The sequence below is a fragment of the Podarcis vaucheri genome (genome assembly GCF_965113315.1).
Source record: "Podarcis vaucheri genome assembly, chromosome: 3".
Classification (NCBI taxonomy): domain Eukaryota; kingdom Metazoa; phylum Chordata; class Lepidosauria; order Squamata; family Lacertidae; genus Podarcis; species Podarcis vaucheri.
The window spans coordinates 83,766,217-83,785,587 of record NC_138761.1 but is presented as its reverse complement, the minus strand read 5'-3'; the positions used below and the strand labels follow the sequence as shown (position 1 = coordinate 83,785,587).

The 19,371-nt window shown below is 43.8% G+C and overlaps 1 protein-coding gene across 2 annotated transcripts in view; it reads left to right on the top strand.

Annotated features, from left to right (window-relative positions):
* Nucleotides 1-4,727, top strand: part of LOC309529152 (cytochrome b5 reductase 4-like) — a 33,969-nt gene extending 29,242 nt beyond the window's left edge. For both annotated transcript variants that reach the window (XM_082216949.1, XM_082216948.1), the window contains 3 exons: nucleotides 15-101; nucleotides 2,701-2,865; nucleotides 4,122-4,727. In XM_082216949.1, the coding sequence (XP_082073075.1) occupies nucleotides 15-101; nucleotides 2,701-2,865; nucleotides 4,122-4,176 (307 nt within the window). In that variant the 3' untranslated portion in view covers nucleotides 4,177-4,727. The remainder of the gene's footprint in view (nucleotides 1-14; nucleotides 102-2,700; nucleotides 2,866-4,121) is intronic.
* Nucleotides 4,728-19,371: the final 14,644 nt, after the last annotated feature.

The following is a 19,371-nucleotide window of genomic DNA, read 5'->3' as shown; positions in this document are numbered from 1 at the left end:
AATTTCTTTTTAAGGGCAGTGAAATTTATGTTCTTCAACAAGACGGAAGATGACATACTTTGGAGAAATCAGCTGGAGCAACTAGCCCTGAATGATGCAAGGTACCTGGGGAGACCCTGGAACTGGATATTGGGGGAAAGATGGTAACTTGATTGTTCTTGAGGAGGATGGAGACTTCTCCCCACTTCCCTTGCAGTAGGTGCCTGCTCAGTTCTAGCAATGCAGAGAAGTATGTTATTCCTGCAAGCACAAAATACATAGAAATGCACCTTTATTGGGCAGTACAGGTTAGCTTTGAACAATATACCGTATTTTTCGCACTATAGGACGCACTTTTTCCCCTCCAAAAATGAAGGGGAAATGTGTGTGCGTCCTATGGTGCGAATGCAGGCTTTTGCTGAAGCCCGGAGAGCGAGAGGGGTCCGTGCGCACCGACCCCTCTCGCTCTCCAGGCTTCAGGAAGCTATCCCAAGTCTTGCAAGCCCGGCGGGATGTCCCGCGGGCTCGCAAGGCTTGCGGGCAGCAGCCTGCACCCAAAAGCTGGGGACAGCGGGGAGGCGCAGAGCCGCCACCCCGCTATTCCCCGACCTGATCTGGAGGCTGGCGGGGGGAGAAGCAAGCCTGCTTCTCCCCCCCACCATCCCCACAACCTCCAGATCAGGTCGGGGAAAAGCGGGATGGCGGCGCTCCGCCATCCCGCTATTCCCCGACCTGATCTGGAGGCTGGGGGAGGGAGAAGCAAGCCTGCTTCTCCCCCCCACCATCCCCACAACCTCCAGATCAGGTCGGGGAAAAGCGGGATGGCGGCGCTCCGCCATCCCGCTATTCCCCGACCTGATCTGGAGGCTGGGGGAGGGAGAAGCAAGCCTGCTTCTCCCCCCCACCATCCCCACAACCTCCAGATCATGTCGGGGAAAAGCGGGATGGCGGCGCTCCGCCATCCCGCTATTCCCCGACCTGATCTGGAGGCTGGGGGGGGGGGAGAAGCAAGCCTGCTTCTCCCCCCCACCATCCCCACAACCTCCAGATCAGGTCGGGGAAAAGCGGGATGGCGGCGCTCCGCCATCCCGCTATTCCCCAACCTGATCTGGAGGCTGGGGGGGGGAGCCTCCAGGCTTCAGGAGAGCCCCACCGCCAGCCCCACAAGCTCGGGGGACAACGGGAGAGGCGCAGCGCGCCCTTCCCACTGTCCCCCGACTTGTCCAGAAGGCTGGCGGGGGGAGAAGCCTGCTCCTCCCCGTCGCCAGCCCCGCAAACTCGGGGGACAGCGGGAGAGGCGCAGCGCGCCTTTGCCGCTGTACCCCGACTTGTCTAGAAGGCTGGCGGGGGAAGAAGCCTGCTCCTCCCCGTCGCCAGCCCTGCAAACTCGGGGGACAGCGGGAGAGGCGCAGCGCGCCATCCCGCTGTCTCCCGACATGGTTTGGAGGCTGGCGGAAGGCTTCCTCCTCCCCCAGCCCCGCAAGTTCCCAGAGCGATGCCAAAGCTGCGCGCAGCTTCGGCATGGCTCTGGGTCCCGTTCTGGGGGAGGGGGAAGCTCGGGCTTCCCCGCCCCAGCCCCGCCCCAGCCCCGCGCCTGGCGGGGGGGGGGGGATAAATTTTTTTTGCCTTTATTTCCCCCCCCCCAAATCTAGGTGCGTCCTATGGACCGGTGCGTCCAATAGTCCGAAAAATACGGTATATCCTATGTAGGGATAGGTGCACAGAAAGGAATTTAATGCGGTGATGATCATATTGTCTAAAGTTCACAAACCTCCTGTTACTCATCTCCCCTGTTTGCATCATTCATTGCTTGCACCCCTTGTCTTGCATTTAAGCTTGGTTTGAATTTGCAGTAGTGTAGCGTACAAGGCATTCATTTGTTAGTCATCCAAATTACTTTTTGAAATATTAATGAAGTGCTTTGGGTGGTGGGTGTGGTTGTGTTGAATAATTATTCATCTTGCTTAAAGCAAAGTGCCTCATCTCTGCAGGACCAACATCAGGTCACTGCTTGATATCCAAACCATTCACTATTTTTGTTACAGAAAGGGCTATGTAAAAAGCTTTTATTCAGTTGTTTATCTGCCGCGTTAGTTACACACTGCAGGGGGAACCGGCTTCCTTTATTATTTTAATGGGAAAAAATCACAGGGAAATTGTTTTTCACATTGATTTTGACAGAAAATATAGAAATCTTGTTTCTGCCTATAGTGGTGATTTCCCAACATCTCAATATGCCTTTCATTGTTCAGAGCTGCTGCTGTAGTTCATAATATTTTTGTCCCCTAAATTCCAGAACAGTATCATCATTCTTATCATTATTGCATGCCACTTATGCCAAAATGGTTTCCAAATGGCTATGAAATCAATGATAAAATACATACACAATTAAAATACACAATAACAATTTGATCAGAACATTAAAGCATTGTTAATGAATATGCAATAAAAGAGGCCAGTTAGAAAGGAGAACTGTTAAAACAAGAGTAGGAGAAATCCTGAACTCACTGTAATTTTCATACTTCCCAAATGCAATGAAGACCAGAAGGGAACGGATTTTAGCCTTAGCTCTAGATCAAACTCCGTGTTGCAAAACCATACAAGACCTGATATGCTGACATACAAATAATATCCAATTTTATTTATTTTTTGCTCGTTCCAGTTTGTTCTATGGCTGAATAAATTGTGCATGCTCTGTGACTTAATCATTCTGTCTTTCAGATTTGAGGTTCAGTTTGTCCTCTCGGAGCCAAAGAAAGGCTGGAAAGGCAAAGAAGGAAAAATTTCTTCCTCTCTTCTTTCCCAATTTGTGAAAAGAAGTAAATGTGATTCTAAGGTGCTCATATGTATCTGTGGTCCACCACCTTTCATGGAGCAAGGAATACAGTAAGTAAAAGAGGAAATATTGATCTGTTACATGTTGTATACTTCATATGCTCTCCTCGCCCTTAATTTTTATAATTGATATTTTATTTAAAAATTTCCAAATATAAAGCAGTAAAGAATTTACATATGTGGGAAACTTGGTGAGAGCCACCTAGGGTAGAATAATCCATTGTTTTCAGTGGATCTGCCCGGACTAAAATTGGATACCACTTGTTAGTTTTAATACTGCTTTTCTGTGGGCTAATTTTAAGGGTGGGTTGGTGTGACTGAAAAGTTTGTTTTGCTGGGCAGGTTGGGTCCCCAAGTGTTCTCTTTTTCTTTTCCCCTGCCAGCAAACGGTAAACGGATGGCAGCCTCTGATTGGCCAGGGTTCCAGGAGAGTGAGTTGAAAAGGAGAGGATTTTGAGAGACAGTTTGTAGGTTGGGAGAATAGGGTGGGAGGTAGGGAGTGAGAGGATAGAGAGAGTTGGTTCTGGGTAGAAACGTCCACTTTAAGGAATATATCACAAGCTAGAGAAAGGAGACTCTGAGCTTAGTGTGAAGGACAGTGTGTGGTGTCCTGTAAGAGTAATAAGCCAGGAATTAACTGGGAGGCTGAGGCTGAGCCAGGAGATGTAGAAGCTGTGAGGATACAGTCTACTTAGGTCTCATTCCAGTCAGGAGGGGAGAGATTCTTCAACCAAAAGAGAAGTCTCCCATCCAGTTAAGAGGGGTGTGGTGATCCCTTGGGTCTGTTACTTGGATACCTCAGGAGTAGGGTTGTCTAAGGAGGGTGTAACTGACAGGAAGCACCACCTTGTTTAAGAACCAAAGTATTAAGCAGCAACAGCTGTGCAACAACTGAGAAAGAACTGAAGTGAAATAGCATTATAATCTGAAGTATCCTATGTTTTACCCACTTTGTGTCATAAACTTCCTTTGTTTAATAAAATCTTTCTTGTTTATTGGATCAAATCCTGCCTGAGACTCCAAATTATTAAGTTTTCCCTCACACAAGTACCCTACAAGATAATCTGGGGTAGTTTGTAGGAATTGTTGGAACTGGTGTTCTGTGAGGTGGGTGCACTATATTTAAGTGAGGGCGGGCCCAACAGCTCCAGGGCGAAAAGTTGGTCATAGGTTTTATAGCATCAACAAATAGATCCCAGTTTTATAATAGGAATACTCTACATTTTTCAAAAAAAAGTACTGCTGCTTTAATATTCTTGTTTTCCCTCTGTACATTATTTTGTATATATGTGTTTGTTTCATTCCAGGTTTCTGCAAGATCTTGGGTACTCCTCTAAAGAAATACACTGTTTTACAGCTTAAATATGCAGCATTAAGACCCTAGGTTGTGCACTTCAAAAACATTGGTTTTTAAAAAAAAATCCAAGAAAATATTATGCATGAATATCTTGTTCTTTTTAATGTGATTACTTGAACTCTTATCATATTTAGGTGAGAGTGGGTTCTTTTATATTCTGCTGTTTTGAAATTGTATTTATTTTTGTTACTATATCAAACTTAACCAGAATATTTTAAGGGGTAAGTAAACTAGCACGTGTATGTATTGCACAGATATGAACTTTGTCCTCCATCAAGTACGATTTAGTAGCATCCCTTTGCACTGGTTACTATGTCTGTATAGGCACTAGAGACCTTATTTTAAATTATAACTTCACCACTTTCCAAAGTCTCGGCAATATAGTATGAAGTTATATGTTATACAGTTAACTCAGGAAAACAATCTTACAGGTGTCATAACACTGTAGTATTGTAAATAACGAGTGTTCTTATAATTTATACGCAAAATATTGGTTTTATATACTAAATCACTTTTTGTATCATGTTAATAAAAACAAGATGGTTGCGTTTAAATACATCAACTTGTTCATTATTATTTTTAATATAATTTTATTGCATTTCAGAACAACCACAAAAATGTACAGAACTCAAAAACACCAGCCTCCTCCCCACCAGCATCCACTGACCCTCCACCCACCTGTTCCCCAGGTAGTTTAATGTCATCAGCACATAGTTCAAGTGGCTATCTATGCTCATAACTACTATTAACCTAGAAGCATAATTGCAGAGTTGGAAGCGGCCCTGTGGTCCCAACCCCCTGCAATGCAGGTATCTCAGCTAAAGCATCCGTGACAGATGGCCATCCAACCTCTGCCTAAAAGTCTCCAATGAGGGAGAGTCCACCACCTCTTGAAGAAGTCCGTTCCACTGTCAAAGAGCTCTTAGCACCAGAAAGTTCTTCCTGCTGTTTAGTTGGAATCTCCTTTCTTGTCACTTGAAGCCATTGGTTCAGATCCTACCCTCCGGAGCAGGGGAAACCAAGCTTGCTCCATCTTTCATGTGACAGCTCTTTAGATATTTGAAGATGGCTATTGTATCTCCTCGCAACATCCTCTTATCCAGGGTAAGCATCCAACTCCCTTAACTGTTCCCCACCTTGATCATCTTGGTCAGTCACCTCTGCACACATCTCAGCTTGTCAATATCCTCCATAAACTGTGGTGCCCACAATTGGACACAGTACTCCATGTGTGGTCTGACCAAGGCAGAATTGAGCAGTACTATTATTTCCCTTGATCTGGCCATTATACTTCTGTTGATGCAGCCTATAATAGCATTAGCTTTTTTTGCTGCTGCGTCACACTGCTGCCTCAACCTGTATTAATACAATATGCAATTTTCAACATAGGTCTGCAAGATTAACTTCTTTCTGCTTTTCAGACCAGCAACAGTCACTTAAAGACACTACCTTGAAAATCACCAAGGTAAATGCCTTCATTGGAATTTTAAGTGATGGCATCTGGCTTTAGAGCTGAAGAAATTGCACCCTAAATATGGAGACACATCATAGCACATATAATAGAAAATCAAAAGGATGGTTAGCTCACTTTTGTCTTTTAAAGGTGTGTGTGTTTGTGTACATAGTGATGATTTACAGTGGTGCCCCGCAAGACGAAAAACTCGCTAGACGAAAGGGTTTTGCGGTTTTTGAGCTGCTTCGCAAGACGAATTTCCCTATGGGCTTGCTTCGCAAGACGAAAACGTCTTGCAAGTTTGTTTCCTTTTTCTTAACACCATTAATAAGTTGCGACTTGACTTCGAGGAGCAACTCATAGAACGCGGTGTGGTAGCCTTTTTTGAGGTTTTTGGTGATTTTTGAAGCTTTTCCAAAACTTTTCCGACACCGTGCTTCGCAAGACGAAAAATTCGCTAGACGGAAAAACTCGCGGAACGAATTAATTTCGTCTTGCGAGGCACCACTGTACCGTATTTTTTGCTCTATAAGACTCACTTTTCCCCTCCTAAAAAGTAAGGGGAAATGTGTGTGCGTCTTATGGAGTGAATGCAGGCTGCGCAGCTATCACAGAAGCCAGAGGGCAAGAGGGATTGCTGCTTTCACTGTGCAGCGATCCCTCTTGCTGTTCTGGCTTCTGAGATTCAGAATATTTTTTTTCTTGTTTTCCTCCTCCAAAAACTAGGTACGTCTTGTGGTCTGGTGCGTCTTATAGAGTGAAAAATACGGTACCTCTGGTGGAAGGTATGTTAGCCTATAAGAGACTTGCTTGATTAAGCATGCACATATAATCTCAGATCACTTGGAACGAAGCTCTGCTTATGTAAAGAGAATAAATGACCACTGCTTTCTCTTTTGGTAAACTACATAAGCGGATTAGCTGTAGTGATACGAAAAGCCATCACAGACAAAAAGTCATCACAGATATTTATTCAATTCTGATAATAATACCTGGATGGGAGTAAATGCAGAGGGAAAAATATTTCTTGCTTGGATTGTATGATGTTCAGAAGTGGCAGCCCTATCGGCCCGAAGGAGGAGTACATACCATTACTTTCCGCACCAGGGATTTTGCTTAATTATGCTAACAATCATGGTGTAGGCAGAAGGAGCTATTTAGGGCCCAGCTTCCTAATCATTAGAAATCTTGCTAAACTGTTTCCACTCATCTGTGACACTTCATCAGACATTACCTACATGCTTTCCATCTTGTCATAAAGGGAATAAACTTGGTTTTGTTTGTTTTTGAAGTGAAAGCTTGGATTCTCAGCCTTACTATGCCTAATATCAATTTCTGTATATAATGTTGGAATTGTAGAAAGTACGTGACCTTCTTTCAGCTTTTCCTTTCTGAGCTCAATGCTTAAGATGGGTTTATCTTTGCCTCTGTAATGAACCTGTGAAGTTTGCTGCTGTACAGTAGGGGGAGAACACTGATTTAAACGTCTTCAACAGGGCATTAGGTAAATTAATGGGAAATAGGTTATTAGCAAGGGCTGTCAGCAATGAATAGCTAAGGGAAACCTTCAGGGTGAGAGGCAGTCTACCATTGAATAGCAAGTGCTAAGGAGCAAACAGACAGAGGATTAAGAAGAGCCTGCTTGCTTTCCTTGTGGGATTGCTGAAGACATCTCCCTGGCCACTGAATGGGTCTTTTGTCTGATCCAGTAGATCTCTTCTTACCATCCTCGATGTCTTGACAGTCCCAAATCCTGAATCATGCTCTCTTTGTGTGTATGTGTGTGTGTAATTACTACAAGCAAAACATCTAGCTGTGGCGTCCCCTGTTAAGAGTGTTGCCATAGTAACATGGGCACACTTAAACCAAGGGAAAGCAAACCGCTGGAAAATTATCATGTTCCGTTCTGTTCTTTTGTTCTGCACTTGGAAAGCAAGGTTGATCAGAACTTCCTCTTCATGGGAACAGGCAAAACCAGATAACGGCACTGAATGAAGCAACATCAGGTTGATCTTCACGTGAGAGCATCGCTTAGAACAGAATCAGAATAGACTTGTTCACAGTGCCGTGTCAGAAACAGGCAATATGCTAAAACATTTATTTTTTAGATGCCAGCAGCTTCCAAGATGATATTTGTGCCCCCCCCCCCGCTTGAATAATTGAGAGAGCATTTTAAAGGGGTTTTCTGTTCCTGCAAGAGGGAATTTGAGGGCCTTTTAAAATTGCATGATATGCAATCAACAGACCGGAAAATGTTAGTAGAAAGTTCATAATTTATTTACTGGTTTAGAAGTTTCCCCTGGTGAAACCTTCCTAAAGTATTAGAAGTGTGAACACAAGAAACATTTCTTTATTTTTTAAATAAAATTGGGAGAGAAAGGTTGGAGAAAATCGGCAGAGAGTACTCTGGTAAAGAGATTGCCCCATTACAGAAGGCAACAAATGGAAAATTATTTTCTTCAAGAACTACTGTTTAAAAACAAAGAAAACCAGCCTGTCTTTCATTAGTTACCAGTAGAAGGTGCAAGGGCGTTGCAATTGTCTCATCTGGTTTCTCTTGCCTTCCTCCCTCTCCAGACTTTCATCCTCCTGTCTGTTGGGCAACCAGTGAAACTTAGGATAAAGCCTTACTTGTTTCACCCGACTTTTAAAAAACCCACCCCAAATCTTAGGCAACCTTAGCATTTCAAGTTGCATCACCCCAAACTCCTGTTCACGGAAACGGTCATCTGCTCAGGCACCTCAGCATAACTCTGGCTTGAGTTTTCAAATTAGATGGAAGCCGATTTGAGAGAAAGGAATATTTCTCAAGGAACTGCAGGATCCCTATGGATTGTGGTTGACGTCATGTGTACACAGCTTTGAACATCAGTGGTGGGAGCAAATGGTAATGTCGACACAGCCTTACTCTGCGCACTAGTGCTACACCACCCTTTAAAAAGCAACCACAAATGATGCTCTCTCAGAAAAGCCCATGTGCCAAGACATGGGGAAAGTTGATGAGTCCCTGAGAAGCCATGGGAGGGTGGAGGAATGAAGACTGGGAGAAATCAGCCCACTCCCCAGTGCAGCTCTACAAATGTTGTCCTAGTGGACCATCTGAGCTCCCTCCGAATGCCAGCTCTAAGTTAAGCAACCTGCACAGATCCTACTCTGCTCCTGTAAGAAGAAATATGCTTGGTTGTTTTTTTTAAATAATATTTATTAACGTTTCAAAGGTTACAGGAAAAAAAGCAAAAAACACATTTTTAAACAGAAACAATACAACACATCACAGTAAAGAAAAAACAAGAATAAGAAAAGAAAAAACAAGAAAAAATAAAATCCATTAAAAAAGCGAAAAAGAAAAATACAACACATCTTCCCATAACTTGTCTTTCATTAGCTTATTTCCTTGACCTCCTCACACCTCCCTTTTTTGTATTCTAGTTCGATTATCTGTTTCAGCAAATCCTTTCCATCTTTTCAAATTTTTGTCCTGTAATTTATCTTAATATAATGTAACTTTACTTTCCCTCCTTTCACCAATTAGCAGTCAGTTTTTCCCAAATTCTTTATAACATTTCTGCTAAAGCCACATAACATCATTCCAACATCCTTCTAACATTCATTAATTTTGCAATGTTTCTGTAAATAGTCTTTAGATTTCTTCCAATCTTCCTCTACCAACTCTTCTCCCTGGTCTTGGATTCTGCCAGTCATTTCTGCCAGTTCCATGTAGTCCATCACCTTCATCTGCCATTCTTTCCGGGTGGGTAAATCTTGTGTCTTCCAAGAAATATGCTTGGTTCTGGCATCCAGGACAGAACAGGTCCTCTCCCCACCCCCCAGGCTCTAATGCCCAGGGCAACATGCTTCAAGCAAATGATTATTAATTGTAGGGACCAAACCACATGCAATTTTGCAGGGCTGCGCTAGCTTTAATAAAACCCGAACAAAGGCAGCTCCTATTTCTGTTGCAGTCTGGAAGCAAGTGATCTCAACAGCATAATAAATGCTGTGGGAAGGTTAGCGAAATGGCATTTGTAATTTGTGATGATGTACACAAGCTGTAAACCTTCCTCCGCAGTTCACTAGAGTCGGTCTTCATTCTCTCCCCCCTATGATTTTTTTTCTTTATGCTTTAAAAGGCTGAGGATGAATGCTTGCAAAATAATAAAAAAATGGAAGGACATGTAGAGCTAGGTTAGGGCATAATATCATTTTCTGTTGTCTTTTAATAGCTGTATGCCTGCTTAGCTAGCTAAAGCGGAGCCCAATCCTACAAGTAAGAAAGCCCCTCTGTGTTCAGTGCACTGATTTGTTTATTAGTGGCTGGGAGCGCATGTCCTTTTTACCAAGATAGTTCAGCCTTAGAGCATAATCTACTTGGTTTCCAAATGTGTCTCTTATCTACAAATGTAAAAAACCTTAAAGCATGTATGAAGGAAAGGCCATTGTTGTTTTCCACTCATATACAGTTACCCTCTACAATAAGTGTTCCTCTTTCAGCTGGAAACAGGAGCGTTCTGCCTTTATTAGAATCAACTAATAAAGCATCGAGGACGAGATGGTTGGATAGTGTCTTCGAAGCTACAAACATGAGTCTGACCAAACTGCGGGAGGCAGTGGAAGACAGAAGTGCCTGGCGTGCTCTGGTCCATGGAGTCACGAAGAGTCGGACACGACTAAACGACTAAACAACAACAAATAAAGCATCAGAACGCAATGTCCAAGCTTCTAAGAAAATCAGAACTCGTGATCATACTGGATATTACGCAAAACAAACAGGTGACGGATCATGAAAAAAAGCCCTATTGCAGCAGGTGATAAGAGTCTTGTGATGGAGTGGAGAAGGAGTTGTGTAGAATTAAATTGGATTGTGTCTGGTGCAAAGAGTTGTTGGGCTCTTTTGGGGAAAATGTAGCAGTTTATGGATTTGGTTTTAATGGACTAAGACAATTTCCCTTTTGAAATGGTTACTGGTGTGTTTTAATATTCAGGAACTTTTCTGCTTGCGTAAGCAGCTGAGTTCTGCTCGTGAATAATTCCTGCACAGTGTGAAATGGTGCAGATGCCTAGGCATGGACAAAGACTTCAGAGAGCCGGAGTAGAATTTATTTGCTTCATAGGCCCAATAATAAAATTCTAGGTGCGTAGGAAGGCACTGACTGGCTTTTCAGAAGAATCAGCTTTGAACTATTGTCATTCATGTGGGGATGGGGGGGGGCTACCTCAAAATCACTTGGGAGGATGAATGTGCCTAGCAAGCTTTAATGTGCTGTACCTGAACAGAAATCCATAGAGGCAGCCTCCAATACCTTACTTTATTTAATGCATATATTTAACAGGATCCCAGCAGCAGCATTACTGGGAGGATGAGGGGCGGGGAGGTCAGGACTGGGTGGGCCCACTGGTGATAATGCCAGAGTTTCTTTACCAGTGAGGTAAAAGAGTTCAGACCTTGCCATCATCTTTCCCACTCCCTTCACTCTCATCTCAAGCAGCACTGAGGCAGCTGCCAGGAGGCTATTCCTGTAGCTTCCGGCAACCCATTCCTGTTTTTCAAGTGGTTTGTAATGGCTATCAGGGTTCCAGGTTGGAGTTCACGCCTGGCCTACCTGGAGATGCCGGGGTTCGAAGTTGGGGGATGTTCTACATGCAAAATGTATTCTACAGCCCTACCCTGTTTTTATTTCCCTTCTTCAGTCACAAAGGGTTATCAGAGCATCTAACAACTGAAAGTAATAGCCTAAAAACAGTCAACCCATAATAAAATATTAAAAACAGCAGAAGATAACGGGTAGATTTAGAATTGTGTAAGACTAGAAACAAACAGCAGGAATAATAATAAATTAATTAATTTCTAGTACCCCGCTCATCTGATTGGGTTGTTCCAGACACACTGGGTGGCTTATAAAGAACACACAATACATTAGACATTAAAAAGAAAAGACCCAGAGCCAGAGAGAAGGAACATGTGTCTCTCCAAATACTGAACTGCAACTCAAGTCAGCCCTAGCCAGAATGGCCTATTATGCTAAAGGACTATGGGAGCTGTAGTTTAGCAATATCTCAAGGGCCACAGGTTCTCCATCCCATCGCTGGAAAAATGCAGATATCTTTACTGAGTGCTGAAAATATGAAGTCAACATCAAAGCAAATATCTCTGTGGCGTGCATTCTAGAAACATGGTCCTACTACTATGAAATCTCTGCTTTGGCTTTTCTCATCTCAACCACAGAGCTGCTGAAGGCTGCCCACAGGCAATCCAAGAAGCTGAAGCGGAGTCAATGGCGCTTTAAGGTATTTGGTCTTGACCTACTCAGGGCTGGGAGGCGGTGGGGACAGCACTTCAAACTGTGTTTAGAAGTGGACTGGTTGCCAATGGACTTACTTCAAAACTGACAAGAATTTGATTTAAAATGTCGAGCCCAGTCTAGTGGCAGCATTTTATACTAGCTGAAACACACGTGAAGTCTTCAAAGAAATCCCATAGTGAACAATGCACTAATCCAAAATGTACACACAGCTTCCATGAAGCTGGGTTTTCTGCCTTTGTACATCTTTAGGCCTCAGCAACCAATGGGCTCCAGGTAGCTAGGTTCGGGTGTCAGAAGCAGGTGCTACATAATCCAAAAGAGCCAGGGAAGCACTTCAGGCAGGACATAGTCACTTAAGCAGCCAGCACTTTCTCGCCAGCCAACACCAAGGCTTTATAGGGCCTGGTGGCAAAGATCCCCCTCAGGGCTGTCTACATCCACCCACTCCATTTTGCACTTTTGACCGAACGCTTCACTGAAGCAGCATGTAATAATAACCCATTAAGTGTTCTTTAACACAGGTAACATCCAGCACAAACAGGGACTTTTTTTCTGATGATGTTATCTTGTATGATTTGTTTCTGAGTTTTTGGTTCCAGAGAGACAAAAAAGAAAGAGAACAAATTGGTTTGACGTCTGGCTGAGGATTGATTCCAGCAAATGAGAAATGATAGCTAGACGTGTTCCATTTTAGGTTATTTCTAATGGTTTTTCTTATAACTGGATCCGAGACACTTGGGAGCTTTGGAGTGTCAATCTCACTTTAATACTGCTGGTCTAGTGATCTGACGGTAATTGACAAAAGAGAGTTCCAACAATGGAGAAATTAAGTCTTACGTGATTACACAGGGTAATTGTGTTAAACAAGATAGCTCTTCCAAAGCTTTTGTTCTCCTCACAAAGAGGGCCTAGCCACATACATGGAAAGGCTTTGAAATCTCGGCAAGCCATGTCTAATCACTTCATGTGGCTTGGTATAAAGCTTAGATTTGGGGGGAAATGGGCGGAAGAGACCCCCATACATAGCTGTCAACGTTTCCCTTTTTTTAAGGGAAATTCCCTTATTCCAAATAGGATTCCTCACAAGAAAAGGGAAAAGCTGACAGCTATGCCCCCATAGCCTGTTTTCTTGCAGTTTGAGTCTTGTGTTGTAATACTGCTTGCCAGCTAAGAAATGTATTGCTTTGTAATTATTATTATATATTCATTATACACTTACATTTAGAAAAACGACGACGACAACGACTAGTTGGATTTTGAGCAACTACATTCTGGACTGAGCTCTGTGGAGAATCTTATGGCTGCTAACAAATAATTCCAAACCCAAACCGTCATTGATGGGCCTATCTATGAATCCCTCTTTAATAGAACATAATTTGTGTTTGTTTACTGTGTGCATAAGCGTATGCTTGTGTATTTTTCAATATACCTTTTATCATCTCTTTAGAACACTTTTGTAATGTCTTAAAACTTCTTCTGTATTCTTTTTTAGTTTGGTATCTTTAGCAATGCGAATAGTTTTGATAATATGAAAAACCACAACCTCATAATTTTTGCTGCCACACGTTAGTTTTAAAATGTCCCTTTGGAATGTTTTGTATTCTACTGAGGTTGGTTGATCTATGGTTTGGTGGCTTCCTTTTTCTCCATTGTTCCTCCTCCTCCTCCTCCTCCTCCTCCTTGCCAACAGCTTGCTTGCCTGCCTTTTTCCTCTGGCCAAGAGGAGGCAAAGGATGGCAGACACTTTCAGCTAGATCACCTACCCACCAGTAGCCTCCCTTCCTAGCAAGCAATCAGGTAATGGTAGCGAGGAAACCCAATAGCCCCACTGTACTTAAGGGCCCTCCAAAAACTGCTGCTGGGAATTGAAAGGGAACTTTGGCATCGAGTTTCGAAAAGAAATAAGGACATCATGGTTTAGTTGATCCCAAAGGATAACTGAACTTTTATCCAATGATCTTTAATCTGCCTCTTTTGCACACAACACACACTGCAGAGCACAGGCCCAGGACACTCCAACCTAAATGTGAATTGAGCATTCATGGAGCACCAACAATCATTAAAGGGGCTCAGCTTCTCTTCTCAAATTCTTGCTTCCAGGTAAAACCATGGAGACAGACCCATTCACATTAATCAGTGCACAACAGGTACATCCAGACCCCTTGCAACTGGTTGCTATGGAATCTTGTGGGATCTTAAAGGGCGACACATTTATTATAGCATAAGGTTCTGGGGACTGGGATCTACTTCATCAGATGCATTGTAAGTTGAGCTATGCTTTTTAATAAACATTGGCACAGAGAAAACAATTGTTTCAGAAGCACATGATATTTCAGCCTCCAGGCAGTGCGTGAGACAAGATTGGCTCAAAGAAGGCCAATTGAAATTTCTTTAACCTTCTGGAAACCCAGAAGTGCAATCACATGCAGCTCTACGAGGAAGGAGTTCCAAAGGCATGGAGCTACCACAGAAAAGGTCCTGTCTCTCAAAGGTCTAGGAGCTGGACACCCAGCAAAACTCTTAGACCGAGATCCCAGTGCGTGGGCATCATAGTATGTGTGCAAGTGGCTCATCTAATAGCTCAGGCCTGATTAGGGCTTTGAAAATTAACACCAGCACTTTGAATTGGGCCTGAAAATACCCTGGAAGCCAGGGCAGCTGATAGAACGCAGATGCTATTTTTATTTATGAGATTGCATGTGTTAATTTCAGTTTGTACCAACTCTGGATCCTTCCAGGTGAAGGGCAGGCAAAAAGTGGTCTGCATATGAATAAAATAAACAAGAACAAATGAGAGGTATTAAACCTTATCTCCCTGATACGCTAGCTTTCTAGAGGCAGGTTTGATTAAAATAAGAAATAGTTTGCAATATAATCGCCACCCACAGTTTGCAGAGGTAAAATCCAATAGGCTACCAGCCGCTCTGCTTCTCCTCCAATGGCCCCTGTCCTTTTCGGAATTCGATGCCACGTGACCAGAGCCTTCTTTTTTTCCCGACGTGGGAGGAGCTTGAGAGGATTCATTCACGAGGCTGGCTGAGAGGGAGGAGCTTTCCTGCCTTTGCTTCACTGCGGCGCGCTTCTTCTTATGAATGAAAGCGGCTTGCCCGCTCGCCTGGAGCGGAGGAAGGAGCCCCGGACAGGTAAAGGGATTTATGAAGTGGGGGGGGGGGGGGGCGGGACACGACGAGCTTCGGGCGTTTCTCCCGCGGCTTCCTCTCCTAGCAAACTCAAGGGAGTGTATGTTTTGATGGGATGGCTGCAGGTGGGCTCAGAAGACTGTTTAATTCGGAGGGGACCCTCTGCTCTCCTTCCTCTTTAGCCGCACCGTAACCACGTTTTTACTCCGAAGCAAGCCCTGTTGGCGGATCGATTCCACCGCTGCGCGCGTGTCTCAGCCGCCAATCGTTGAATCGCTCCGTCCCCTTATTGTAAAGGGACCGTGTGGAATTGACCAGTGGCTCCGTATCTCCGTAGAAAGACGCGGCAGGGGTGGAGATGCCGTCTGGAATCGGAACCGTACTAGAATCGTAGAGTTAGGAGGGACCACAAGCGTCATCTAGTCCATCCTCTGCAATGCAGGAATCTTTTTGCCAACGCGGGGCTCGAACCCACGACTGTGAGATGAAGAGTCCGGTTTGCCTGGAAGCGGGAGTGCAGCTGTGACTGGGAGAATCAATACTCAGCTGGGAACGTGTAAATGGAGGAGGGGAGGGGGTTCTTTTTTCTCTCTGCCTCCCTCCCCGCTCTGGTATCGCCGCCGCGATTGCTTTGCAGCCACAGACTTTTGCTGATGACCCGCTGTGGCTGCTGATCACCAATTTCTCTAGTCGAGGCAGCTGGTAGAAAGGATATTTATTTAGCTATAGAACCTTTCGCAGACTGCTTTTCAGTCCCTAAAAAGAGAGTGAAACATGATAAAAATAAAAACAGATAGGAAGAACAGCAGCTTTTTTACTAAAATAGGAAGGGGAACAAAAGATAAGAGTTTTTTTTAATGCTTTTTAAAAACTCAAGTAAATAAAAAAGTCTCCAGGCGCCAGAAAGACATCAGAGTTGGCACAAGGTGAGCTTCCTTAGGGAGAACATCACTGATACCATCTACCTGTGAAGGAAGGGAGGGAAACCGGGACATGGAGCTTGGAGGAAGATCTTAATACATGGACAGGTTTGTGCAGATAACTGGGTCTTCTAGTCATTTAGGTTACAGAATGGAAGCCAATGCAGTTGCTTTAAGATTGGTGAGGAATCGTACACACACACACACACACACACACACACACACACACACTGCACCAATTGAAGTTTCAAGGGCAGCCCCATGTATCTTGTATTATAGTTGTGCAGATAGGAAGTTATCAGAGCACGGCTAGCTGCCATCTGGCTAGCTCTGTCCAGGACCAGCCATAGCTGGTGGAAAATGTGTTGTGTCCCAGGTGTAATTTGAGCACCCAACAATATGGCTGGATCAAATAGCTCCCCTCAAAATAAAAGCTAGATTATGTAGGCAGGGTGCAATCTGGCCCACTAGTCTTGTCTGGACTCTGCTTTAGTTTGTTGTTCCTCATCCAGTTTACTGCTAATTCCAGAATTGGCTGCAAAACATATTGTTGGATCTTTGTGTGTGTTATTTCACTCTTGGGATTTTTGTAGTACAGAAAGTCACCATTGGGACTGCTTTTAGCATTTTCGTTGCTGATTGAACTGTTGAAGGTAAGGTGTTCATTGAAACAAATGTCAAGAATATGAAATGTTAAGCAAAAACAACTGGAAAATAACCAGAGGCTCTGTAGAAGATGTGCTGTATTTTTATGAAGTGGCCTGATCTATGTCTTGTTCTGCTTGATTCAGTTATTTCTGAGATTTCTATCTTGCTTCAAACCTCGTATGATATTGTGCCTTTTGTGTACACCAGCGCTTTTTCAGTGACATTTTCCTTTTGCAGCTCTTTCTTGAGAGAGCAGCTCCGGCTCCCCCACTTACGTTCTGTCAGACAGAAAAAGTTGTACAAGCAAAATGGCATTTAAAAACGAGCTGGGGCTGTTTTCTTTTTTCTTCTTGTTGTAAATGCTCTGGATTTTTTCCTTTTATTTTTCCTGTGGATTGATGCTGCTGATTTTATGGAAAGTTTCACACAGTATATTTAAAGCGCAAGCAACACACATTTATAGCCATGACTTTCCCCAAAGAATTTTAGGAAGTGCAGTTTGTTGAAGGTACTGGGAAATATAGCTCTATGAATGGGGATATCACATCTCTCAGGATTCTTTGGGGAAAGTTAAGTGCTTTAAATCAGCGTTCAAAATGCCCCAGGTGTTAGGACCTGTGCAAGGAGCAAAACATGCCTATCATGACTCAGTAGAGATTTCTGGGCACTAGGCTGGCAACCGCAGTTAGTCCATAGTTAATACCATTTCCATTTCCACTGTGTGTGTTTCTCCTTCTTCCATACTAGGACATGTGAATTGATGTTGGAGCAAGCTATGGTCAAGCAATGTAGTTGAGATTGTAGAATCCTAGTGTTGGACGGGAACCCCCCAGGGTCATCCAGTCCAACCCCCTGGTGAATAGACATTCTGTTGTGGCGACCGTAACCCAGGTTTAAGGTGCCATTTGTTGCCTGGCTTTCTAACACTGCTTTAAATGTACAATATGGACCTGCCCTGTATCTGTGAGAAGCTACGAATGTTCTGTTAAGCTGATGGCTAGCAATTGTGCTCCAAAGGGAGGTAGAGAGATGGAAATCATCTTGTATTTGCTTTTCTCTATCTGTTTTATCTGTCCATTATATTCTCTCTGGGGATGTGGGGTATGGGCAGTACTCTTCACTCCAACCCAGATGTTTCATCTCCTTCTCTTCTTGTAGCCCATCCCCATGACCACATTTCAGAATTAAGATTTATATGTGAGCTATTTTGTGTGAAGCTGTTAGAAAAAAAGTGAAGTTGGTTGGAGGCTCTGCCAATCATATGTAGAAACTGTGTTACAGTGAGAAACAGTACAATGCATTACGAATGTGGGCGAGGACAAATGATCAATTACTGTCATGCTTTCATGAAGAACTTAAACAATTTTTAATCAGTGAGTGAATAATAGCTTTGAGTTGTCTACTCTGGCAGAACCACAGAGTGAGATTTATCCCCCCCCCCATTGTTGAACTGCTTCAACAGACATTAGAATGGAAACATAATTGAAATGGTTCTGAAAACATGCTGAAGCTGGATTGGGAAGGACAGAAACAATGTATGGCGTGCAATTCCACCTAAATTTCTGTGGTTGCGGCACAACTGTGGACCTTGGCAGCTGAACAATAGAACCACAGAATTGTGGAGTTGTAAGGGACCACAAGGACCATCTACTCCAGGGGTCTGCAAACTTTTTCAACAGGCGGTTGGTCCACTATCCCTCAGACCTTGTGGTGGGGCGGACTATATTTTGAAGGGGGAAAAATGAACAAATTCCTATGCCCCACAAATAACCCAGAGATGCATTTGAAATAAAAGGACACATTCTACTCATGTAAAAACACGCTGATTCCCGGACCGTCCATGGGCCGGATTTAGAAGGTGATTGGGCCGGATCCGGCCCCCGGGCCTTAGTTTGCCTACCCATGATCTAGACCTACCCCTGCAATGCAGGAATCTCAGTCATACATGGCAGATGGCCGTCCATCTGTGACAGCCCCCAAAGTTAGGCCTGCTACCTTTCCCAGTCTGGAGCTGTCACAGTTAATTATTTTCCCTCTTGGTTTCAGTTGTGGGGGAAGGAAATTAAAAGGCAACGATCCACTAGGTGACAAGAATGGAAAGCAGTCCTCTACCTGCAATCCTGGCCAGCGTGAGCTGGCAAGGGTTTGGAAGTGACAGATGATCTGCCCATCATTCCTACTCCCTCATCCTACAGAGGATTGCTCTCCCCATCATTAGGCGGCAGAGACTACAAGACGCTTCCATACAGATCCCTTCATTCCTATTTAGACTATATAGTTCCAGGCTTTGTTAAATTGTAAAGGCATTTTAGTGTGGGGGCATTCTAGTCTGAAATATGCGAGACAAATTCCGTAACTGGGTCCCTTCCAACTCCATAATTCTATGAATAACTTGGGTAGAACTTCGTTCAGGAGTTGTTATCAAATGATACTTGGTAATGTAAGCAAACCCTGTGGTCTTCTTTTTAAAGACAGTCTCATGCTGTGCGGTTTAGGGCCTCTTTGGGTAACCACCCAAAAATGATGTGATTGGAGACAACTGGAAAATAACATGTTATATTTGGGGTTGTTTCTTCCTCCTTAATTGTCTGCACCACTCCCATCTCCCAAAGAATATCTGGACATTATGAGAATACTGTAGATCAGGCATCCTCAACCTGCAGCCCTCCAGATGTTTCAGCCTACAACTCCCGTGATCCCTAGCTAACAGGACCAGTGGTCAGGGATGATGAGATTT